Here is a 23,443-nt window from a genome sequence, read left to right as displayed (position 1 = left end):
CTTGTGGGTATACTGTATCTTCCCCTGTCTAGGCAGCTTGCATTCTGCTCGCATCTCTGCTAACGTTATGAGTCAAGACGATGTCACGCTTGGTACCGTTCATAACGGCTCGGCCCATTAACAGATACATATGGCCCCCTCACCAGGTTCTTTCGCTAGCATCGCGTTTCTCAGAAAGCCATACGCACCCGCCCAAATTGCATTCAACCCGCCGCAGCTGGCTGACGGGCGCAGGCTACGGAAATCTGCATCTGCCAACACACCACCAGCAGAGACGCTGCAGTGTCTAGTGTCTAACTTATCACGTGGCGGTCAAGAAAGCTCATCTAATTCGACCTAGTAGGTAGCGTGTGGGCGGGCCCAATGAGGTCTTCGGTATGCTAGAGCTGCCTAGAACCTAGAGGCTAGAGGTAATAATGATTTGTCAATGTTGGTGCCACTTGGCGCTATCGATGTTACGAAGCGAACGCCCCGTTACTCGCCCCAAAGCGATTAGAATCCTTGATGTGTTGTCGCTCAGGCGCTCTATCAGTCACGGAATGCTACTGCTGGTGCCGAGGTATCTATACTGTGCATGATCGGGAGTGTCGATAAAAGCTAGGTAACCTTGAGCCCAAGACCACACTACTACGAGGCGAATCAGCACCATAGAGGCTTGGATAGCCGATGAGGTGAGGCTTCTCAGGCCGAGCTTGTAGATTCTCAGTCGAATAGATAGTCCGGTTATCACTATCTGCTGCATGATCCTTGGCCGGCCTACGAGGGCATCGGGGTAATCGCGTGCCAGGAAACACGATAACACCATCAATGGTAATAACAGGCACTCTGCCACTGCCGGAACTGCAGTTCTTCCACTTACCCGAGCAAACACTGCCGAATGCCAGATTTCAAATCGGAAACAGTCGATCCAAGGGTCATGGGCACCACAGTGCAACATCTTCAATGACATACGTTGCAGCCTCGCGCTCGATTGCCAGTTCGTGCTGGGTAGGCGGGTTGCTCTTGGTCTACGTAGAGTACGGAATACCTAAAGTCGTGGACCGGTCAGCCTATCAGGCTTGTTTAGATCACGCAACCAGCCTTGGCTATGGCCTGCTGGTCGACTCCGACCGTAAGACCGATGCTCGCAATGTGATTGCCTGACCCTTTGTCAGACTACACCGCCAATGTTTCACGGCAACCTGCAATCATTGAGATGGCTGAGGTAGTCGGGCGCCAGCGGATGAGGTTCGGGGCTCCGAGCTCCAGAGGTCGCAGGAATACGGTACGCCGACGGCCGACATGCATGATATTCGTGCCCAAACAGATATGCCAGACAATGCGAATGCGATGGTGCAGTACATAGTATTGTACATACATACAACGTGGACAGCAGTTTAGGCATCAATGCGACAGCTGCGACCAAGCGCTATGCTACTGTGCTACAGTGATACTCCATTGGCAGTTTCGACATCCAATGTGCAGGTCAGGGGTTCAAAATGAAACGACACTTCTCATCGGAGCTGCAGCCGGATCTCCGGTTCTGTTTCACATTGCAGCTGGACTGTCGGGTCCAGGGGTTCGTGCACGAGAAAGGGACCCCCCGAGATCTTCCGCTTATTATTGTCAATGTTGTACGGCTTTCGTCTGTAACTCGAATTCACGAACGCTGATATTTTGCCTTGCGACCATATTAATCTCTACTATAGCTGTGCAAGCGTCTAGCGCTTAGTATCGAAGCCTCCTGTAACCTCTTTGTCTGTAGAAATAAAGGCCGTACAAGCTCGCAAATTCACATTTGACGCCGATTTTGGCAAACAAAGGACACTCGACAATATATCGGAGACAAAGAGCTGGCTTTGAACCTCGAAGGGTCAATCAGTTAATTAGAATGTCGACCATGAGTGTCAGGACCAACCTTGAGATGTCTTGTTCCTTGAGATCCTCTGGAGGCGAGCCAAGACCTAAGACACATACGTCAGGTACAATATCTATAGTTACCAGTACTTCTAAATGGCCTCGGAATCAGCATCCCTAGAGCAGAACAAGCCCTCTAGGTCATCATGCAAGTTGGTGCCTCCGTGCCGGAGCGTCCAGCACGGCATTTCCATCGATTCGGCCGGGCAGACGAAGACGAAGCCAATAGGCAAGTACTACTTCACCGAGGATGCACTCAAGTATGACCTGGCAGCACTGAAGAAAGGGGAGGTCTACAGCCGAGAGGAGTTCTACAGGCGAGCGAAGACCTGGTATAAGGCTGAAATTGACCGACTGCTCCACTTGAAGAGGATCGAGAAGGTGGGCAAGGAAACCTACATACCTGGTAGTTAGATACTACTGCAGGCTGGGCCGAGTCTGATGAGGGGTGCATGCATGCTAACTAATAACCCGACTATAGGAGGACAAGCCCGAAGTGACGCTGACAACCCAATACCCTACCGAGCAGCGTGAGGAGGACTCCAGGTTGATACCGGCGCAGGCGAAAGGCGACCGGATAAGCAGCCCAGCAGCAGCCCCCTCTCCGACTCCGAGTCCTGCCAAAGCACCGACCCGTGTGCAGCCCGCCCGCGCCGCGAAACGAAAGGCTGCCGAGCGGCTTTTCACCAGGTCCAGCCGGGCCCCAAGTCGAAGGACGAAAGGGAAACTGGCAAAGCCACACGTTTCAGACCCTCCTCCGAGCAAGGAGACCAGGCATCCCGAGCCCGAGGCGGAGCCAGAAACAAAAGGCAACTACGCACTCGCGGCCTATGACTGGGCCCAGTTCCTCAGCGGCAACGAGGAAGAGCACGGCCGTTCTCCTTGGTCGTATATACAGTTCCAGGGACTGGATGTGGCATATTTTGTTATGCGGCTGGAGCGAGCCGTACGGCGAAAGACGTGCGAGATCCGACTCGGCAGAACCGGGGAGCCAGGCCTCTGGTCATGTTGTGCAGCTCGAGGCGCGACGAGCAAGGCAGACGACGAGGAAGAGAGAAGAAAGGAAAGGCCAAAGCAGCAGCAGAAAGCCGATTGCCAGCGCCGGATCCGAAATCCACCACCCGGTACCAAGTCCCGCTGCGTGCTAGACGGCCCGCGCTACACAGCCCCAGTGGCCCCCTTCACGCCCAAGGCTGCGCTCGCGCCGGGCGAGGACTGGCGGTCGCCTACTGTCACCACTACCACTATCACTAGCCCAGCCAAAGCGGGCGACGACCGCAAGACGAAGACGGCCAACGGGGGCCCCGCTAGTACTACCGAGACAACACCGGCGGCGTCTGGCAGCAAACCCGGCATTATTAGCTGGGCCGCAGACGAAGTCCGCAGGCGCGACGAGCTGAACAAAAGAGCTGCTGCTGCGGCGGCGGCGGTGGCGGCAGGACTAGCGCCGGAGGCGGAGATGGAGGTCAGTCCCACATTGGGGCGGTGGCAGGTGCGGGCTCGGAAGCTGGAGGGGGAGGAGCTGCATCCCGTGGAGGACTTGGAGGCCAACAACGTAGTAGAGGTGTCCAGCCTGAAGTTTGCTGTTGACCTCTGTGCTTGCCCGTCTGAAGGGGGGGCCATGGAGGCCGGGGAGGAGGGGTTGAGGGTTCTGATGATGTAATCAGACAATACCTAGCTAGCTAGGAAGTGGTGTTTGCTTTGAATACTGAGGTAGGTGTAGGTACGGTAGGTGGTGGGCATCTTATCATCCTGTGGCGGTTCCATCTCGCAAAGCTGTCATCGTTGTGTACCACCTGTTCTGTGGGCATGCTGTTTTGTGTGTGTGTGAGAGAGAGTGTGTGAGAGAGAGAGAGAGAGAGAGAGAGAGAGAGAGAGAGAGAGAGAGAGAGAGCCCCTGCACGAGGATTGATGAATATTAGCTGGCAACCGCACGGCGTGTAGGGAACGACTGAGCCCCCAGGGGGTTGAACTGAATCAACGCTGTTTCCAACACCGGAAGCGTCACCCCCCCCGGGCATCACCAGCAGAGCGAGCCCGCCAAGGAGCCCAGCCACATCCAGCCCAAGGGAGTCGGCCCAGGAAGGACACGAGGAGCCCCGGCGCACGAGAAGCCACCGAGAGGTGCCGAGCGCAAGCTCCGACAGCCCGCGGGTCACGGAATGGGTACGTGTTGAACCAAGGGGGTCATATAGGTTGTATTGCTTGCTTGAGAAGGAGTGGTGCCTCATTGCGAGGCGGCCATTGGGCAGTATCGCTTTCTTCTGCCACTATGCTAACGCTAAGGACGCGTGTGTTGGCTATGATGATTGCTCGCCTTGTTATGGTTGGCTTGGTTTGTGTGGGATTTGGGAGATGGGGAAAGGATGGTTGGTTGATTATAGCTGCCCCTGGTTGTGGCAAGAGTAAGAGAAGTGATTAACAATTCGGATGATAAGTCACGTTAGCTTGGTGGCGTGGGATGGAGTTTGGGAAGTTTAGGTTGTGGCAAGAGACAAGTGAAGCGTTTAAGGTAAACCGTTAGTTTCCAGGTAAGAGGTTTTTTTCTGACGCCGTTCTCCGAAAGACCGATACCCGACATCGAACCGGCACCATACAGGATGCAATTCATTGCACTTCTTGGAGTTGTGCCAGTCATTCGTGCACAGGTGTTTCATCGTTGTAACTTTCTGGGCTAGCCCCCAGGTCTTTACAGCAACGAGAGCGCACCTCTCCGGAGTCAGAGTCTGGCCCGGGGTGGAAGACGTATTGAATATGTCCTGTCCTGTACATCATCGAGCAACAGCTGGGCCACATCGTCCTCCGGACCCCCATCGGGAGAAAATCGTTTGGCTTTGCAGCGGCCAAGCCATCGAATCCATGGACCATGATCACAGGTCGATCTCTTTGCGCGACTACAGTGCGGGGACCCGTACGGGGCAGTTGGGACCAACTGAGAGCTTGCAACAAGTAGTAGTAGTGAGTACCAGGTAACTGTGGTGGAGGAGGAGGAGGCAGGAGGCTCTGGGGGATATGGCGATAGGCTGTGAGGAACATGTCATGGTCGTCACGCATCATCGGGAATCGGAAGTGGAATTGACGGCGGTCTGGTCTGGGGGCGCGAGGCGGTTGTACTTGGGGGTCCGAGCCGTTTTCATCCAACGGACCCCCAAGTACCACTGCAGGGAATGGCCCGTCCTCGGTTAGGGCGGCCCCACACCGGCTCAATGTTCGGTCCTTCGCTCATCAAAAACGTTATTGAGGAACCGGATTTGATTTGGTTTCACTCACAGCGCGCACCAGGCTGAAAACCTGGATCGTTTGGCGGAAACATCTCCGACATTACCTACAATGTGTTGATACAATAACCTATGATCTCGACTCTTTCCCGCATTTTTCGCCCTCCATCACCCGGGGCCCGCTGCCAACCGCCAAGTTCGAGCCCTACCAGAATGCCCGGGCAGGCTACCGCCATTTTCATACGTGCCCTGTGATTCTTCGGCTTAGAGCGTCATACCATGCAGGGGCAGGTCGACGATAGTGCCTCGGAATGTGCGACTTCCAAAGACAACGCCGCGCCGGATATTCTCAGCCCAGTGCAACTGCATGCACTCTTCGACATCCTTACCCACCATGAGACGTATGCAGAGGTGGAGAGCTTCAAGTATCCATCCACGATATCTGAGTACGGTCACCCTTTTGCCCAGAACAAGCCAGGATCTCGAAGCGCCCCGTCATACGCCGCTGATTCGGTGGCGCCCTTACTAGCTGGCTTGTTGAGAAGCATCGTGCTTCCGTTCCCTGGCGTTCGGGACCTGCCCCCCGAGTTCTGGCACATAAAATTCCAAGGGGTCTTGGAGAAGCTTGCTGAGGCTGAGCTCTCCGAGTCATATGACAAGGGGACCCTGGGGACCAGGAAGACTCTGGCCACTGCTGCGTCGGTGATCCACGAGGCCGTGTCGAGAGCGATCCTCGGCGGGGTTGAGAGGGTCACAAACGGAGACCTTCACGGTGAGTATGTCACGTCCAGGGCGGAACACTTGATCAGGGCATGGGAAGACGTCGTCCAGCAGCTCGTGTACGGAGACTTGGTAGAGGAGCTCTTCGCTTGCGTTGTAGAGAATCAGAGCCTCGAAGAGCACTCTCCTGGAGTGCAAGCTGCCGCAGACTACATTATTATCCAGTGAGTGTCCAAGTCGGCGCGCAAGGAAACAAACGGTTAATCTGGGTCCAGTCTAGCAACCCTAATGCACCGTGTCTTTGTCCTGTCGCCCGAGGGGCCCTATCTGCTGAAGCTCCTGGAGAATGTGCATAGACTGTTGCCGTACTCCATGGTCAAGCAGACCCTCCGTATCGGGAATGCAGCGACGATGCTTAATGGCATGATGAGACTCCTCCTGGCAAAGATAGGTGTCGGTGCGCTTTCCAACTGGGTTGGCCTGACACAGAATGCCGACGACGGCATGAACCTCCTCCAAAGGTACGAGCATGCATGCGTTTAGCCTCTGGATCTGACCTAACCTCGTCAGGATCATCTGGCTTGTGCTATCGTGGGATGCCTCCGAGTTTCGTAAGACCGCTGGAGCGATTGAAAAGTCAAAAGGAGGCCCGAGTCCTTCAAAAGAGCAGCTTGCAGCAATCAGAGACTACATCAACAAGTCGAGGGAAGAACATGAGAGCACCCGCAAGGCCAGTACGCAACATACTCGGTCTATCGTGGTCACAATACTGGAGCGCTCCAACCCAACGCTGTTGTCCGTTCTATCGGACTCACAACATGCCCAATTGTCGGAGTACCTCACAGCCCTGCTTGGGGCCAGAGACCGCGATGAAATCGCCAGTGCGCTCTGCCGCCAGAACCCCGATCTCTTTACACAGGGCATCAAAGACGCCGTGGCCAGCTTCGCGCCCATGATCCGCACTGTCCACCAACGGGTGGACCTTCGGGAGCAGGTTTCGGCGGCAGAGGGCTTCGTCACCGACTTCATCAACGTCATCAAATCCCGGAAAGGCGCACGCGGGCCACCTGGATCGGCGGCCGAAGTGCCCGCCCCATCTGTTGAAGATTTTGTCATTCTCCTCAGGAGAAACCGCCACCTCGTCTACAATTGGTTTCACCAGCTGGCCAGCCAATGCCCTGACCTAAGGGATGAATTATGTGCCTGGGCGAAGGAAACAATCAAGGTCTTCAGACAAAGCGGGCGGACGCCATCCAAACCCGAAGCCAACGGAGAGCCCAGCTCTGTCGGCGACGAGAAGCGATGCACAGGGGCTGGCGGGCTCCTAAGCAGCAGTCTCCAAGAGCTCTTCGCGTCCATTCCACCTCAAACGCGGTCCCGCATCCTGCCCGCCATCGACGCCCACGCGGCCTACCTCTCTGCTCTCAAGAATCTCTCTCTCGCCCGTATGCAACGCATCTTGGACAACATGGAGAACGTCTCCTTTACAGCGCCTACTACCTCTTCCGGCCCGGCCACGCCATCAACAACAGCAGCCCCAAGCTCTTACTTCTCTCCGTCTCACTTGTGGTCAGGTCGGTCCACCCCACGTACCTGCTCACCCTCGCCCCGTCCTAAAGTTCAGGTTGCAACGCTAAAAAGATCCTTCTCCGGACCGGGCATATATCTCTCTCGCTGGCAGCAACTGTTAGACGACACGGTGATTGGACCCGCAACACCCGATGGGCCGTTACGGAGAGGGAAAGACGTGAAGGCGCAGCTGACGAGGGGTAAGACTAGTGCTACTGCGGGGACGGTGACTGGTAAAGACGGATGGGATCCGGCTTTGGTGGCCAAGATGGTGGAAGAGGAGGAGAAAGAGGCTGGTGTCAGTCCGCCTGATGTGCACTGCGTCGTTGAGGCTTTGGGAAAGGGCTTCAGGGGCTTGGTAGGAGGGTTAGTAGGAGGGTTGGAGAGGAAAGAGGGAATTTGAGAGTTTCTGGGGATCGGCAGAATTTCAAACTCATAATAACTATGTGTAGACAGTATTGTGCAGGGAGCATCCTGAGAGCCAGGTTCATTGCAAGCATCATTATCCTTTCCCTAAGCCGCTTGTGCCTGAGCATCTTTGTTGTGTAAGCGGTAGTGCCGATGTTGTTTCGCAGCCAATCGGAATGGTCGCAGCTAAGTCGATATATAGTTATACGGGGACCTAGCCTGTGAGACCAATGTGATGTGTCTATGACTTCTACAGACCGGAGCCCGTGACGATGAGCTGCAGTTTATGGGACACGGGGAAAGCAACTGAAATCAAAACTGATCATAATCGTTGGGCGACCATTTGATCTTGGTATTGCTTATCATCCGTGGAATACAGCAATCTCGTCAACGGCAGCCATAATGCGTCAACAAATCACGACAGTCCCAGGCGATCAGTCCGACCGGAAACCCCGTTCCAACAGCTTAAATGATTGATGAATGAAGCCTAGCCACTTCGTACCACCCGACAAACTCCAATACGTCATACCTCCATGTCTCGGGTGCAAAATTCCCCGCCAGCACACGCCTGTCTTCCGATAGCCCGAGATTTACTTGCTACCGCAGCCGGAGCACGAGCCTGACGACGCTTCCGTTAGCTTTTTCTTGGAAGTGAAAAGAAAGGTCGGAGCCAGAGCGTTGGGATGCCAGGGAGAAGACTAACAGTTCGAGCCGCAGGTGCAGGCAGATGCCGAGCCGCCACAGTTGCAGGGAGCCATTTTTTGATTTGTTTAGTGAGATGGGGAAGTTTGGGCAATGTGTTGGCCTCGATGACTGTCAAAGACGTGTGTGCGTTGGTTGTTCTTGGTTGGTGTTGAAGACTGGGCTGCGGTTGGTTGCTGACGGAGGGTCCCAGCCAGGGGAAGGGAGAATTCTCAGTCTGCTTATCACTGCGCGGCAGGTGTCACCTCGGCTGAGCTGTTGCCTGTTGCGCGGTTTGTGCGCCTTGGCGGCATCCACTCACCAACCATGCAGAGTTAAGGCTAGCGCCTGGAAGGTTCCATTGCGTCCTCCCGCAGGTAACCCTCAGCCGAAACCTTCTTCACGCTGCCACGACGAACATTGTGGTGTTCCCTGACAATAGTGTACGGATGCAGTCCTCCGTACTTGCTGGGCCTCCTACAGTGTACTGTGTACATACAACGGCCGATCCAGCCCCCGCCAAGGGCGGGGGCTGGGTTCAGATCGGCGGCATTGGCTCTTTCGTCTGGCAGTGGCTGCCGAGTTACCCCCGGTAGGTTCTTCAGCCGCACCACTCCTCCCGTCTTGTGGCATGGAGGGAAAGCGGCTTGGTCGGCAGTGTTGGAAAGTGTGATACGGTGTGTGCAGGTTTGATCTGGCTCTCTGGGGCTTTTAGGCTGCCGCCTGCAGGTATTCGTTCTGTACCTCACTTTCAAATCATCCTGAGCTGTTTGATCCTAAGTGACCTGGAACCAGTGATTCAATTTGTCTTGGTGGTCACTTATCAACTACCTTACTCCAGTCGTCCTATCTGTCTGGTACGTACAACGGGAAATCCTCATGGCCGAGGTTTCTGTCACTCGCGCCTGTGATCTTGAAAACCACTCGGAGGGCCAGAGCCGCCGCGGAGTGCCCTGTTTCAGTTTTTGCCTTTCTAGAGAGGCACGACCAGGCCATTCACGGGTGCGGCCTTCCAGGTTCTTTGCCGTCCGACTCTTCAGTCTCGCTCTGGGGGAAGGAGGATGGGGGCTTCGTTTCTGAGCAGGCGGAATCGGTGACAGTCTATGCGTCCGTTGTCGGATCAACTCTTCAGACACCGCACAGTCGCCTAGTCCGCAGTGCACATACGTGACGGGGTGAGATCAGATATACAAGTACTACACATAACCACATGTTCCGCTTTGTAGTTGCCCAGCCATCTGTGACCCTGTGAGGAGCAGTGCTCTCTCGTCCCAGGCTACCCACCATTCACTTGGGGGTAGGGCGTTGGAGGGGTCCGACGATCGAAACGCGCCTGGACCCCCAAGGAAGGCCAGGGGATTAGGATGGAAGCTGCTTTGGCCCGGATCCTGCTTTACCGCAGATGATAAACTCATGGTCCCCACTCCTCTCCGTCACATGTTTGCCACTCGTAGCTGCCTCGGGAGCAATAAAGGGAAAGAGTCGAGGAGTCATCTAAAGCTCGTAGTCTCTGGTCCTCCTTCTTCAACTGATATCTTCTGGTGCAGACCGTCCAGTTCATTCCTCAACTTGTGGCCACCAAGAATTGTACCTGCCCTTCGCCCTCTACACGAGATGACGTTTGTGAATTCCATTAACGCTAATAAAGAGGCCGAGGATCCTCTTCCTCCCCTTCAATCTCCGCCACCATACTCATCGTTATCGACCGATTCGACCCCCACCATTTTCGATAACAATAGCTTTATTACGATGGCGGAAAACACCAACAACAGCAACGTGCAGTCTACGACACCCGCGCAAAGTCAAGATTTCGTTTCACCAAGCGCTCTCGAGAGGCGAATTTCGCAACCTCAGATAGACAGCGGCTTCTTGCTGGTTGAGCTAACGACTGCCCGTGAGGCTGCCCGTGAGACTTCGAATAGACTGAATACGAAGGAGGCGGAGGTATCGAGGTATGAGAAGGAAGATTGAAGTCTACGAAGCAGACATTGACAACTGAGAATGACAGATTGAAAACAGAGATTGTGTCGCTGAAGGAATCAACTGTGTCGCTGAAGGAATCAATTGTGTCGCTGAGGGAATCACGGTTCACCTTTCAACCCCTGTTTTTCTCAATCATTATAGCGCTCCTCACCGGCGTTTTGGTCGGCGGGCTTGGTTTCCGTCTCCCTGGAGCCCAGGCACAAACAATTCTCCATCCGCGTTCGGCTGAGAGGCGGCTCTCTAACCTGACTGACGCACAAACGGTTGTCCACGATGGCAACTTCACGCCAGATCACGTTCTCAGGGTAAACATTGCCCGATTGCCGTCGGCGTGCGAGAGCCGAGAAGACATTGTCGTCAATGGCACCTCTCCGGGGCCCGCAATCCACGTGCTTCCTGGATCCAGGACCTGGATTCGGGTCTACAATGATATGGTGGACCGGAATCTCACCATGGTGAGGTCACCTTTCCTTTCACGGTTCTTCGGTGGTGACATAGGCTGATCCACTTCCCAGCACTGGCATGGAATCTCTCAGCGGATGGCACCTTTCGCAGATGGATCGCCGGCGGTATCACAATGGCCAATCCCACCGGGACATTTCTTCGACTACGAACTCTCCACGGAGCTTGAAGACGCCGGCACGTACTTCTACCACTCCCATGTCGGCATGCAGGCTCTGAGCTGTACTGGCCCGCTGATTGTGGATGACTGTGGATCGTCACCGATTGAATACGATGACGAGCGCATCCTCTTGTTCCAGGATTACTTCCGGCAGAGTGACGATGAGATGATCCAAGGCCTGCTCTCACCAACGTTCGCGTGGACTGGAGAGACGCGCGCCGTCTTGCTCAATGGCTGGGGCGTTGGTATCGACCACACGGCCATCGAGGGACCCCCTGGTGGTACCACCGGCCATTTCGGAAGCCTTCGGTGGGACTCCTTGAGCAAATCCGATGACAGAGTGAAAGGCGATAACCAGGTTGAGCCTGCAGTTCGCTGCAATCTTCCAGTTATCGACGTCAAGCCGGACAAGACATATCGGTTCCGTTTCATCGGCGCCACCGGCTTGTCGTACCTGGCAATGGGCTTCGAGGACCACGACGACCTGACAATTGTTCAAGTCGATGGCAGCGAGTACAACGTCCCGGTCTCTGTTGATTATCTTCAGCTGGGCGGAGGCCAGCGGTTTGACGTTTTGGTCAAGACGAAGACCGCGGACGAGCTCGTCAAAAACGGCAACAAGACCACGTACTACCTTCAGTACGAGACCCGAGACCGGCCGGAAGTGTACCGCGGCTACGCCGTATTGCGCTACGACATAAACAGCACCATTCCACCCGCCCCGCCTAACCCGGTTGTGAACCTCCCTGCCGACGCGACGGACTGGATGGAGTACACCTTTGAGCCCCTCTATCCGGAGCAGAACCAAGCTCCCTCGGCAGACGAGGTCACCCGTCGGATCATTCTCGAGGTTGAGCAAAAGGTGGACAACAAGACGGGGCGCCTCATCTAGGAGATGGCCCACATGTCCTCGGTCGAATCCGAGAGCGCGAAGCCTGTCCTTGTCGACATTTACCAGCGCGGTCAGGCGGCAATCCCCAACTACGAGGCTGCTCTCGCCAACTATGGCTGGGACCCAGCAACACGGCTCTTCCCCGCCAAGATGAATGAAGTGCTGGAGATCGTAATTCAGAACACAGGTTCATATTACCCACCGGTCGCTGGTATCGTGGAATCACACCCCTTCCATGCCCACGGACAGCACTATTACGACATCGGGGCCGGCCCGGGCAGGTATGACCCCGATGTGCACAACGCGAAACTCGCGGGACTGGGGTACAAGCCTGTTAAGCGGGACACCACAATGCTTTTCCGATACCAAGGTCAGGTGGCTGCCGGCGAGCCGGCCGGGTGGCGCGTCTGGCGAATTCGGATGGCACATCCTGGCGTGTGGTTGATACATTGCCATATTCTCCAGCACATGATCATGGGTGAGTCGAGTGGCAAGCATTCCAATACAGCTGGATTAAGCTCGTGTGACTGACAAGGATTCGTGCGCAGGTATGCAAACTACTTGGGTCGTTGGTGACGCGGACCAGATTGCCACGATCCCATTGCCTCTGACGCAGGGGTACTTCACTTACGGCGGCAGCGTATACGGCAATGAAACGTTTGCCCCGAGCGTGTACCATTATTTCGATGGTACGAGCCAGTGCGGCGCAGCTGAGGATGTTGCGACTTAAACATCAGATGTCAAAGTCAGCGAAAGTTCATTGGGGGTCCGGAGTTTGTTTCTCTGTTCAGGGATGGTTACGGTAGTTTATCAGCGTCTTGATATTTTTGTTACGGCGGTATTTGTAGTGTACTGAGTATGATTCGCATAAGCATATTGCAGTTTCATGAAGCAGTGCCTCCACATAATAAGTAAGACTGTGATGATGCTGGTATGTAATGTCGTGTTCCACCTTTCGAGGCGACCCCATGGCTCCTAACCCCTTGCAGCTCGCTTGTGAACTCAAGTCTCGTATAACTATTTCTTCTGCTCTTCCCATCTCCGCTGTGCAATCTCCCCATTGCTTGGTTTAACTTCCCAGTCTCCGTCACTCCTTCTACTCTGTCAGTCGCTCTTTTATTACCTAACAGGACGCCAAGCACAGAAGTTAGCTTCGGTCTACTCCGTACACCATCTTCAAGGTCCCCCTGCTTCTTACCCCAAGATCTGTCGCCACTCACCACACTACGAGCAAAGGCAGCTTTACCCTTCAAACCACTATGGCCCGGGCAGTCCCATCTCTCCTGACAGCCGTGGGAGGTCTCCTCCTTCTAGCCGCCACTGCTACTGCCAAAACAGACCTCGGAGGCTGCACCTCAACCAAACTCTCCCTGCCAACTCCCGGTGTCATCTGGTACGACCCCGAGACCGGCGAGATCTGCGAGATCCTCGACTGCGGCGGCGGCCGCGCCCCGCCCAAGACAACCGTCCCTGGTTGTCCCTTGTACAAGGGAACCGAGACGGTCACGCCTTCATTCTGGGCGGGATTCACGGCTTCTGTCGGGGCTACGGCTTCGGCATCGGCAACGACGGAAACGGACAAGGGCAAGGAGACGGGCACGGGCACGGGCACGGGTACGGTCAAGGCTACTACCAGCACGAAGGCTGCGGCTGAGAGTGGTACGACAACGAGCGCGAGCGAGGCGGTAGAGACGGCGAAGTCACAGGGCACGGGGAAGGGCACTGAGACTTCGTCGGCTTCCGGGCCGGTTAACACGACCGCCGGCGCGCCGGAGAGCAGTGGCTCTTCGTCGGCTTCACCGGCCAAGGGAGGGGACAACGGCGCGGTTACGCTGACGATGGAGGTTACGTCCGTTGCTACCGCGGCGGGCGGAGCTACGACAGTGGCGAGTTCGGGATCCGGAGGGGCTGCTTCACCTGCGCTTCAGACGGGAGCTGCGACAGCGCCCACGGCGGTTGGGAAAGGCGTGCTTGGTCTTGTGGCGGGTGTTGCGGCTGCTGGCTTGGTTCTAGCTTAGGGGAATTGCGGACAGGGTGGAAATTGTACCTGTAGATAGGTTAGCAGCAGTGCATAACGCCTGATAGCGGCCTGTTGGTGGAAGCGGTGGCAGGGAAGTGTTGATCTGATAGATTCAAGAGCAACCAAGCTCGAGGTGATAGGCAAAAAGCAGTTTAAACCGGAATGGAATTGGATGTCAGTCTTCGAAAAAGCCTTCAGGGTTCAACAGGCCGCACCCGTTCCAGGTTGGAAGGCGGTGGCAGCCAACAATATTCCTGTACGGATTAGCTTGGCTGAGCCCCCCTTCCTTCACTGGGGCAACGGCCAGCACCGCATTCAGCAGGTCGGGGATTCTCCACCCAGGCACAGCAACCTGGAACTTCCAAATTCCCGCCGACGTGAACCACCAACATTATAAGCATTTCAACTTATCATACTGTTGGCAGCCTGCTCTCCAAGCTTCAGGCACCATCCTCATTTCTTTGCTCTGTTCCCCACCGCTTCTCCCGCTCGGGCCCGATCTGTCCTAAGCTACGTATTCCGCGCCGACATAAAGTCGGACTGACGTGTTCCAGTGGAATTGCGCAGCTGCGACTGGGCCCACGGAGTATTGCGGACAGCATCGGCACCTTCGTCGAAGAGTTCTGCTTGGCACATATTTGGCAATTCGCTTTCCCCGCGATTCAACCGGCGTGTTCCTAAGCTTCGCTCCACGATTATTGCAAGATGTCTCCAGACTCGGAGCCAGCCGCGCAGGTAGTCAACGACGTCCCCGACACCGGGCGGGTCGCCCTCATGGACCAACCGGCCACGCCACAAGACGTCGACTCGGTCGTTGCTTCGTCGCAGCAGAGCATGCCACCGACCGAAGCACCGAACTCGCCAATAGAGCCTACATTGTCGTTCAAGGTCGAGGTCAATGATGAGCGCGCAGCACCATCCGTCATAGAGTCGTCCCTCACCCCGCCGCCCTCATCGCAGGTGCCCAACGCTGCAGGGACTGGTGGTGCCAATCTGCTAGGTTACCTCGGATCACAACACTCCGGTATTTTTTCGCCGCCTGCTACCGGCATCAACGGTGTCAAGCGCGAGGGCGTGGCTTCCGAGTTTACCACCCCGAGTCCGTCCCAGATCGCTGATGCTTCTGTCGACGAGCTCCGTGGAATGCTTCAGGCCTGCATGGCCGAGCAAGCGAGACTCAAGATGGAGGCCGCACACCATAAACTGCAGTTCAACATGCTCAGCATCCGTGCGGAAGAGGATACGAAGCGTGCGGTGGTCGAACATGAGATGACGAAGAGGGAAGTGCAGGTGCTGCAGCAAGCCGAATGTGCACGACAGGCCCGCCGCGATATTATCGTAGCATCGGAATCGACACAAGCAAAGTACCTGCAACTCAAGGCTTTGCACGAACAGGTGCTCGAGGAGAACGATGCGTTACACAAGAAGCTCAAGGCGGCGAGGAAGGTCATACAGCAGAAGGAGGATGAGATCGCCAGCTTGACAGACGAGCGAGAAATGCTACTGAACCGCATCCGGGAGAACCGGGAGCATTTCCATCTCCTTTGCAGCCCAGGAGGTATGTTTCACGGGGCCGTGACCCCCAAGGCCCAAGCTACAAGCCCTCAGCAGCACCGATCCACTCCTCGACAGACCCCCAGGTCGGCGCATAGGGAGAGTCACCGGGACCACAACGGTGAGGGATTTGCCGTCCTCCTCCAGGCGCTCAGCCAAGACAACAATAGCGCTCCCTCGACGCCCATGATCGGCCAACGTCCGGCATCGCGCATGCCTTCCAAGCATACGCGCAACATCCAATCCATGTCTTCTCTGCCATCCACCCCTCTATCCCGTAACCGGGTAGATGACAGGGGGCTCCTCCCGTCCATCGACCTAGTGCCTCAAACGGAACCGCCGCAGCGGCACACCCGATTCCTACCCGAGACGCCAACCACCCCGCGGACCCGACAGCGCCGCAAGAGCAGGGAAAGCACGATATCCGCCGAGGACAACCAGGAACTCGCACGTCAAGCGCTGCAGTCCATTGCCTCTCGGGGTTCCCAGCATTCCCACCCGTCCGGCGAGGTTGGGGAGGAAGAAGAGGTCTTTGAGAGCCAAGCTAGTCAAGCGGCTTCGGAGATGCTCCGCCGGGATCCCCGAGAGAGCTTCGAGGTGGCGGCGGCGGTGGGGCATTCTAGGGACGCTACCCCCGCGGCGGCCGATAGGAGTGCTAAGCTGCAAGCCAAGCTGTTCGGGGGACTCAACAAGAGCGGCCTGTCATCAGTGCAGGGCAAACGCAAGTTTAGCGGGCAGCATGGCGAGGCTGGGGATGGGTTCTCGATGCACGACCGGCTCACGAGTCCGACGAAGAAGTTGCGCGAGGTGGGAGGTTTGAGGGACCCCGGCCGTGTCGGTCTTGGTATACAGTATGGCAGACCGGCATAGGTAAGGTAGATATGGCTACAGGCTGTCGGATGGGGAAAGGGAAACATTTGCATCTGGCTTCTCGGTGCTGCTTTCTGGGGTTCTATGGGGCTTGGGGCTTCACAACAGGAGGTTGCCTTGTCTCGGCAAGATTTCCCATCGTTTCTATTTGGTGTGTTTGCCAATCTGAGCGGCGTGCTGAGCTTTTTGGTTGATCAAATCCGGTTTGATCCAAGGGCGCAAAAATGATGGCAGGGCGATGTCGTGTGCTTGTGGAGAAAGTGTTGCCGGCGTTTCATCATATCGTTTGCGGTTTGCAAGGTGATTTACGGAGAGTCTTCAGGGAGCCTCCCAGGATCTTGGTTGTCGACTGGGCAAACAGCGCTGGATTCAAATATTTGGAAGTTCAACCCCGAGTCCCTTGTCAGCAACGGAGCTCGGTTATCCAGCCCGAGGCCAAGAACTGCTGTCAACGACTCAATGTTAGTGTAACTGCCAGTGGGCTTCCCGGCTCGGTACCCCAAGGTGGGGTCCCCGCGCTGCCGAGATTATTGCCGCCAATTCGCCTTCCGGGTCTGCATTTTCCCTCCACCCGCCGTGAAGGCGAGACGGCATATTTCCACCGACACCGCGGCCGCGAGTTATCCCGACCAGTTGTCATCGAGGAACGGCGCCTTCGAGGCTTCCTGATTCTCTGTAGATTGCTCCTCTTGTTTTTCGTTTCCCCTTCTTGCTGTACAATACCTATTCTCGCAGTCTCTAGATACCCCGTGTGCTTGCCTACCATCGACGTTCTGTATCCCTGTTTCACGGTTTCACGTTCACACCTGCGGAAGTGCTGTAAAGCGGCAGTTCGTTTATTACAACGGCAGAGGCTTCTGCTACCTCCTCCGAACACCAGACCTCACGCAGGAACCTGTCCTCACGATCCCACGACACCATGGCCGTGCTTCCGAAAGGCATCAAGGCTGTGTTGACCAGGGCGCCGACTGATGTTGTGATCCTCTCGGCGCTCCGTACGCCGATCTGCCGATCCTACCGCGGCCAGCTCAAGGATGCCTACCCGGAGGAGCTCTTATCAGTTGTCCTTCGCGCCACACTCGACAGGAACCCGCAACTCGACCCGGCGGCTATCGAGGATGTCGCCGTTGGCGTCGTTCTCAACGAGCTGGGCGGTTCCAAGGCGGCGCGCATGGCCATGAACCACGTAGGCTTCCCATCGACAACGTCGCTGTACACAGCCAACCGCGCGTGCTCCTCCTCGCTGCAGAGCATCGCCATGATCGCGGCCCAGATCCGCACCGAGATGATCGACGTCGGCATCGGGGCCGGCATGGAGAGCATGACGCGCAACTACGGCAGCAAGGCCATCCCCGTCGACCTGTGGCCGGCCCTGCGCGAGTCGCCCGTCAAGGAGGCGCTCGACTGTATCATGCCCATGGGCCTGACAAGCGAGAATGTCGCGAGCCGGTACGGCGTCAGCCGCGCCGACCAGGACGCCTTCGCCGTCGAATCGCACCGGCGGGCCGCCCGCGCGCGCGACTCGGGCGCCTTCGACGCCGAGATCGTCCCCGTGACGACGCACTTCCAGGAGGTCGACAAGCAAGGGGACGCGGTCGGCAAGGCGCAGACCATCACGGTCAGGCGGGACGACGGCATCCGCGCCAACGCCACGCTCGAGGCCCTCGCCAAGCTCAAGCCCGCCTTCAGGCCCGACGGCGCCAGCACGGCGGGCAACTCGAGCCAGGTCAGCGACGGCGCGGCGGCCACGCTGCTCATGCGCCGCAGCACCGCCGCCCAGCTCGGGCTGGCCGACAGCATCATGGGCAAGTTTGTCGCCGCGTCAGTCGTCGGGTGCGCCCCGGACGAGATGGGCATCGGTCCGGCCCTGGCGATCCCCAAGGTGCTGAAGCAGCTCGGCCTGACCAACGCCGACGTGCACCGCTGGGAGATCAACGAGGCCTTTGCGAGCCAGGCCATCCACTGCGTGCGCGAGCTCGGCCTGGAGAAGGACTGGGCCGAGGGCAAGGTCAACCCGGACGGCGGCGCCATTGCGCTGGGGCATCCGCTCGGCGCGACGGGCGCACGCATGGTCAGCACGCTCATGCACGGCCTGGGGAGGACGGGCGGGGAGGTGGGTGTTGTGAGCATGTGCATTGGCACGGGCATGGGGATGGCGGGCGTGTTTGTGAGGGAGTGAGGATGTGCTGCGCCTTGGGTGGGGGAGGGGGCCCAGTTCGCTAATAGTAAGCGCGCATGTTACTTCAAACTGTGGTAACAGGTAAATCAACAGAACATACCCATCTCAGTCAGTGCTCCCGTTCTATAGGACATGATGTTTGTTTCTGTTCTTGTTTGTTTGCTTGTCTACCTTCGGGTCCTAATGCTCGCCACCCAGACAGTGCAGCGGGTAGAAAAGGAGTGGTGGGTTCGAAGTTCGAACTTCGAACACGGATCCATGTGACTACCAGCGAAGATTGGCTACTATTAATAGGTGAGCAGTGACGTAGAGACGCAGATGGTAACGAGACAAATGTGTTTCTATTCTCAACATTCAAACTCATCAATATTCGTTTTGTGTGTACGTAGTCTTGATCGAGGCAGTCACCAAGTGGGTCCAGCTTTTGCTTTCGCTATTTTCTAAGATCCTGAGCTCCATTGTATTGTACAAGTACTTGTACATTAACTGTCGCGGACTGTGTTATGTATGTACGGATGTCCCTACCAAAAGAACCCGCTCACCGCCTTCAGCGCCAAGACCACCACACTTGTAAAGAAGTGTAAGGTAATTACCTCCTGCCATCTCTCCAGAATCTACTACTCTATTAGGAAACAGTGAAGTTATTCAGTGCTAGGCCCGGGGGACAGAACAACATCTTGACGGCGTTTGTTTGACGTCCCTTCTGCGTATTCGTTCCCGCCCTTCAAGCGAATGACCTCCTGGATATGGTGCGGGATCCTCTCAATCCAACGTTGTATCCTCCACTGTTCTAGATCATCCCACGCCTGTTTCCAGACTATCTCTGCCTGGCTCTTGTTCTTTGGAGCTCCCTTCTTTGTTGTTACCCGCTTTAGATGCGGCCAACACGGCTCGATCATATTAAGATCAGGGGAGTTGGGGCACCAGACGAGTCTTGATACTCTAGCCGCTGAGAAGATTGTAGCTTGTGCGTGGTGGGCGTGAGAAGGTGCCAGGTCTTCCTGAACAAGAGCATCTGGGCCATACTGCTTGGCGTATGGAATGAGCTTCTTCATCAGGATCTCCTTCTGGTAGCGATACCAATCAACGCCAGAGCCTTCTCGTCGTATAAGCTTGCCGTGCTTCGTATCCTACCTCCATTAAGGAGCTTGTCCGCCTTGATTCCGCAGCTTCAAGCGCCTCATTCCAGTTTCTAGCTCCCACTGCTCGCAGAGGATAGGTTCTAGCTTTGTATTCAGCTCCTCGAGGTCCTTCTCGGCTGCCTTCCTCTCTTGCACGGTCTCTGGATGCCAAATATGACATAGCCCCTTTGAATCGTATAAGAAACAGCCCCAGAACTGGAACTCAGTGTATCCCTTCCAGCGCTCGCGAATACAAGACTTGACGAACTTCTCCTCAGGGGTCCTCCAAACGCGGTAACTACCCCGGCGATGGTTTAAGACGACAGATGTCTCGTCAGACCAGATAACTCGCTTCCAATCTTCGAGAGTCCAATGCTCAAAGCGAAGACAGAACTCGAACCGATCTCTCTTTATCTTTTCTATTAGACCAGGCTTGCGTGTTGGCTTCGTCTTCTTCATCCCAGCAGTACGGAGGATACGCCAGATAGTCATTGGCGAGATGGTATTGCCTAACTCCGCCGAGATATAAGCGCATGTCATCTCACGGCCGAACCGGCTCTGGCGGACCTTCTCAAGAACAGCATCTTTATTATCGCCTTTCTTCGAGGGACGGCCGGTCTTTGGAGCATCACAGACATGTTCGTCGAGGATGATAGGGGGGGAGACATTTGGGTCGAAGCCACGTGCGAGAGCTCTATCGGCAAGGTCGTTAAGAGTCCGCGGCTTAATGCCAGTAAGCTCTTCCACCTGCTTATTATCGAGCTGAACAATCAACTTGAGAGTTAGCGCTTGAGCGCGTGTAGCTATATCATGGTAAACCATAGTAAAAGAGGTTCGTTGAAGAGGATGATAATGGAAAGAGATGTACGATGCGGGGGAGTTTATCCCTTCCTAATTGGGACCGAATACAGCTGTTGTAAATACCGGCTAATTCTGCCGGCTATATATCAGAGCGGTGAGCGGATTCTTTTGGTAGGGACATCCGTACATACGTGATTAATCCGTAATGGGGACGAAATCCGGATCACGAACTCCCCGGCGAGGGACATCAACAGGGGTTTACATGGGCGGTGTACGGACACGTTTGTTGAGTAAACCATTGACAACATCGCCATTGAAACAGGTCTCGCGCAAAGCGTTTTTCTATTAACAGAGGCCTAATCCTAGCCAGCGAAGCCCTAATAACCACAACTGTAACCGAAACACTACCCAACGCTAGCCTACCCTAACCGGGGCGCGTCTGTTCCAGGTGCCGCCGCGCCGGAACGGACCCTAACCGCCGACCCTATCCGGGCTTTTGTAAGTATGTACCTGGGTGGAAGACCCATTGGATTTGGATCTCGCGGCCGATAGCTGGGGCATGGGGTGTGCTAGGCCCGTGGCAACTCGGAAACTTTTCAATCGTAGACAGGTCTATTCCAGTAGTCAACTTCATCTTCAGTCGTCTGGGTTGCAACTGACCCGGAGCCTGGGGTTAAATTGTGGTTTGTGAGGGATGGATTGCTCGGAGCGTTGCGTGTGAGCAGGTCGAAGTCGAACCGGGTCGGACGCCGTGATGCAGTCCATCCTTATGAGGGCGCACTTGCTGCATTGTCGATGCTTGCAACCGATGCAGTTGGCTGATGACCACCATGCCGTTGCACTGGCAGCAACGATGCGCGTAAGAGGGCATCTTTTTTTTTTTTTTTTTATTTTTGATTTGGGGGGAAAGGTTGGTGGTCGTTGGTCGTTGGTATGGAGATGGATGCTCGAGCAGGATGCAGACGGTAGAGAGAGGTCTGAGTGGAAGTGGAACGAGTGAAGGAGAAGATAGCCGTTGGTTTGGAGATGGAGGCTCGCGAAGGCTGTAGAGACTAGAGACTGTAGAGAGAGGTCTGAGTTGGAGTGGCAGGAGTGAAGGAGACCTTGGAGGATCCAAGACGGGAAGCATAGAATATGTAGTCTGTGCAGAGTCTGGGTGAGGGTCTGGGTGATTGTGTAAGCCAAATCGTCTGTGCCCTGAACACGGGTGCCTCATTGCCTTTGTTTTGATTTCTGGCGAATAGGAAACAGTAAAGCTCAAAACATGACTTCTCTTCTTGACTACGGCAGCACTCAAAACCTTCTGGGGGGTACTGCAGTCTCAACAGCCGCGTCAGAAACTTCAGCGTGTACTACGATGTGTGACGGACTTCACGGGCACGTGACGGGATATGGCGAAGAGATGACCTGCAAGAGGAATGGCGTGCGTTAGCTGGTCATCATCATGAAGCCCACGCGGCGGCACATCGCGAGCTTACGATTGGCTGGCCACAACACAATGTAAGTAAACACTTCATGATGCTTCTTTTGTCGGATGCAGCAGAGCGCTTGACATGGACCAGACTGATCTTTTTACCCCCGTGGTGTCACATCTTTCCCTTCACAACATCGTATTCCTACTCATTTTCTGCGGCAGTTTGATCTCAAAATGGGCTTTCAGCATCACAGAACCCCCAAGAACCGCATTGTCGGTACCATCAATTATTTCCGTCAGAATGGCTTACTTGGCCAAGGCCGGCTCTTCACCAAAGAGAGTGTCTTTCAACACCATGGTGTAAGCCATACAACGAGCCACCGAATCCTCCAACGTATAGCCGAACACCCAGAAAGCCGAACCTTCCACAATACCCACGCAGAAACCCCGGGCCGAAAAAAGCTACTCGATAACGAAGCCCTCAAACAAACCGAACGGTACATTAAACAAGGGGGGTTCGAAGGTCGTACACTACCTTGGAAAGCAATTCCAGCCGCGGCTGGGCTCGACATTGATGTCTCGGCTTGCACTGTTCATCGGGCGCTCCGGGAGCTGAACTTTCACAAATGCATTGCTTGCGAACGGGAGTACCGGTCAATACGTCGCAAGGAAAACCGGCTAGAATATTCCAGTATGATGCTTGAGAGGTACCTCGAGCCGAAGGATTGGTACCACGTTCGGTTCTCTAATGAGAGCCATTTTGGCTGGGTTCCCAGGAGTAAGATTTGGGTCCTCCGGAGGCCATAGGAGCGGTACTGCCCGGACTGCATTGTCGAGAAGAACGATAACACACTTAAGGAATGGGCGCAAGAGGGCTGGGGTGCACTAAAACAGGAGACTATTAACCGTTGGGTGGATGAAATCCCTACTAAGCTAAAGAAATGTATAGAGGCCGAGGGAGCATTGACAGGCTACCTTATTAGAATAAATCAATTGTGTTCAATTTGCATGTGTTTTGACCTAGTTGTGATAACTTATGTGGTGGTGGATTGATTTTCCTGTAACTATCAATTACCTGCCGTATTCTGCTCAGGAGGTGGGGTCCCAAGGCTAATAAGGGCTCGGCCGAATTCAAGGAAACAGTGGAAGACTCAGAAGAGGGAAACAGCCGACAAAGTACCTAGTAGAAAAGGATTGCCAGTAGAGGCAACTCATACTGAGACTCATCGCCACGGCTAGGGCTCACAACCTACAAGGGCGCTGATTTTGCAAAAGAAAGTGAGACCCGGGAGGTTAATAAACCGTTAAAATGTGAGGGTTGTCTACCTACATACCTGCGTGGCTTCTTAGCGAAGCGAGGGGCTGGGCCAGGGGGAGGTGCGGGACGGCGTAAAACGGTATACGAAGTAATAGAACCAAAAAGCAGCCGGTGATCTTGTGGCTTGGTTGCACGATCGGCAGTCGCTCGCTCAACAGAGTCAAGACCATCTACGAC

The 23,443-nt window shown here is 55.5% G+C and overlaps 7 protein-coding genes across 7 annotated transcripts; all 7 read left to right on the top strand.

Moving 5' to 3' along the window:
* Nucleotides 1-1,640: 1,640 nt before the first annotated feature.
* B0T15DRAFT_576585 (uncharacterized protein) lies at nt 1,641-3,559 on the top strand (the record flags this gene model as incomplete). Its single annotated transcript, XM_062871037.1, has 2 exons — nt 1,641-2,277; nt 2,378-3,559. The coding sequence occupies exons 1-2, from the start codon at nt 1,993-1,995 to the stop codon at nt 3,557-3,559; spliced, it is 1,467 nt and encodes a 488-aa protein (XP_062718957.1). The 5' UTR covers nt 1,641-1,992.
* Nucleotides 3,560-5,134: 1,575 nt separating this feature from the next.
* B0T15DRAFT_539413 (PX-associated-domain-containing protein) lies at nt 5,135-7,917 on the top strand. Its single transcript, XM_062869730.1, has 3 exons — nt 5,135-6,058; nt 6,110-6,355; nt 6,405-7,917. The coding sequence occupies exons 1-3, from the start codon at nt 5,394-5,396 to the stop codon at nt 7,804-7,806; spliced, it is 2,313 nt and encodes a 770-aa protein (XP_062718956.1). The 5' UTR covers nt 5,135-5,393; the 3' UTR covers nt 7,807-7,917.
* A 2,324-nt stretch (nt 7,918-10,241) lies between these two features.
* Nucleotides 10,242-12,843, top strand: B0T15DRAFT_560042 (multicopper oxidase-domain-containing protein; the record flags this gene model as incomplete). Its single annotated transcript, XM_062870522.1, has 5 exons — nt 10,242-10,444; nt 10,501-10,930; nt 10,991-11,959; nt 11,990-12,467; nt 12,538-12,843. 5 exons carry the CDS (start codon nt 10,242-10,244, stop codon nt 12,717-12,719), a joined length of 2,262 nt encoding a protein of 753 aa, XP_062718955.1. The 3' UTR covers nt 12,720-12,843.
* Nucleotides 12,844-13,149: 306 nt separating this feature from the next.
* On the top strand, nt 13,150-14,094 carry B0T15DRAFT_265593 (uncharacterized protein). The gene has a single exon (XM_062863400.1). The coding sequence runs from the start codon at nt 13,249-13,251 to the stop codon at nt 14,005-14,007; it is 759 nt and encodes a 252-aa protein (XP_062718954.1). The 5' UTR covers nt 13,150-13,248; the 3' UTR covers nt 14,008-14,094.
* Nucleotides 14,095-14,340: 246 nt separating this feature from the next.
* B0T15DRAFT_539408 (uncharacterized protein) lies at nt 14,341-16,499 on the top strand. The gene has a single exon (XM_062869729.1). It carries the CDS (start codon nt 14,715-14,717, stop codon nt 16,431-16,433), a length of 1,719 nt encoding a protein of 572 aa, XP_062718953.1. The 5' UTR covers nt 14,341-14,714; the 3' UTR covers nt 16,434-16,499.
* Nucleotides 16,500-17,284: 785 nt separating this feature from the next.
* On the top strand, nt 17,285-19,045 carry B0T15DRAFT_568849 (Thiolase, N-terminal domain-containing protein). The gene is made up of 2 exons (XM_062870785.1): nt 17,285-18,720; nt 18,811-19,045. Exon 1 carries the CDS (start codon nt 17,353-17,355, stop codon nt 18,610-18,612), a length of 1,260 nt encoding a protein of 419 aa, XP_062718952.1. The 5' UTR covers nt 17,285-17,352; the 3' UTR covers nt 18,613-18,720; nt 18,811-19,045.
* Nucleotides 19,046-22,169: 3,124 nt separating this feature from the next.
* On the top strand, nt 22,170-22,902 carry B0T15DRAFT_560036 (uncharacterized protein). The gene has a single exon (XM_062870521.1). The coding sequence runs from the start codon at nt 22,183-22,185 to the stop codon at nt 22,753-22,755; it is 573 nt and encodes a 190-aa protein (XP_062718951.1). The 5' UTR covers nt 22,170-22,182; the 3' UTR covers nt 22,756-22,902.
* Nucleotides 22,903-23,443: the final 541 nt, after the last annotated feature.

This window comes from Chaetomium strumarium (genome assembly GCF_033439665.1).
Source record: "Chaetomium strumarium strain CBS 333.67 chromosome Unknown B0T15scaffold_6, whole genome shotgun sequence".
Taxonomy (NCBI): domain Eukaryota; kingdom Fungi; phylum Ascomycota; class Sordariomycetes; order Sordariales; family Chaetomiaceae; genus Chaetomium; species Chaetomium strumarium.
This window is presented reverse-complemented; position numbering and strand designations above follow the sequence as displayed.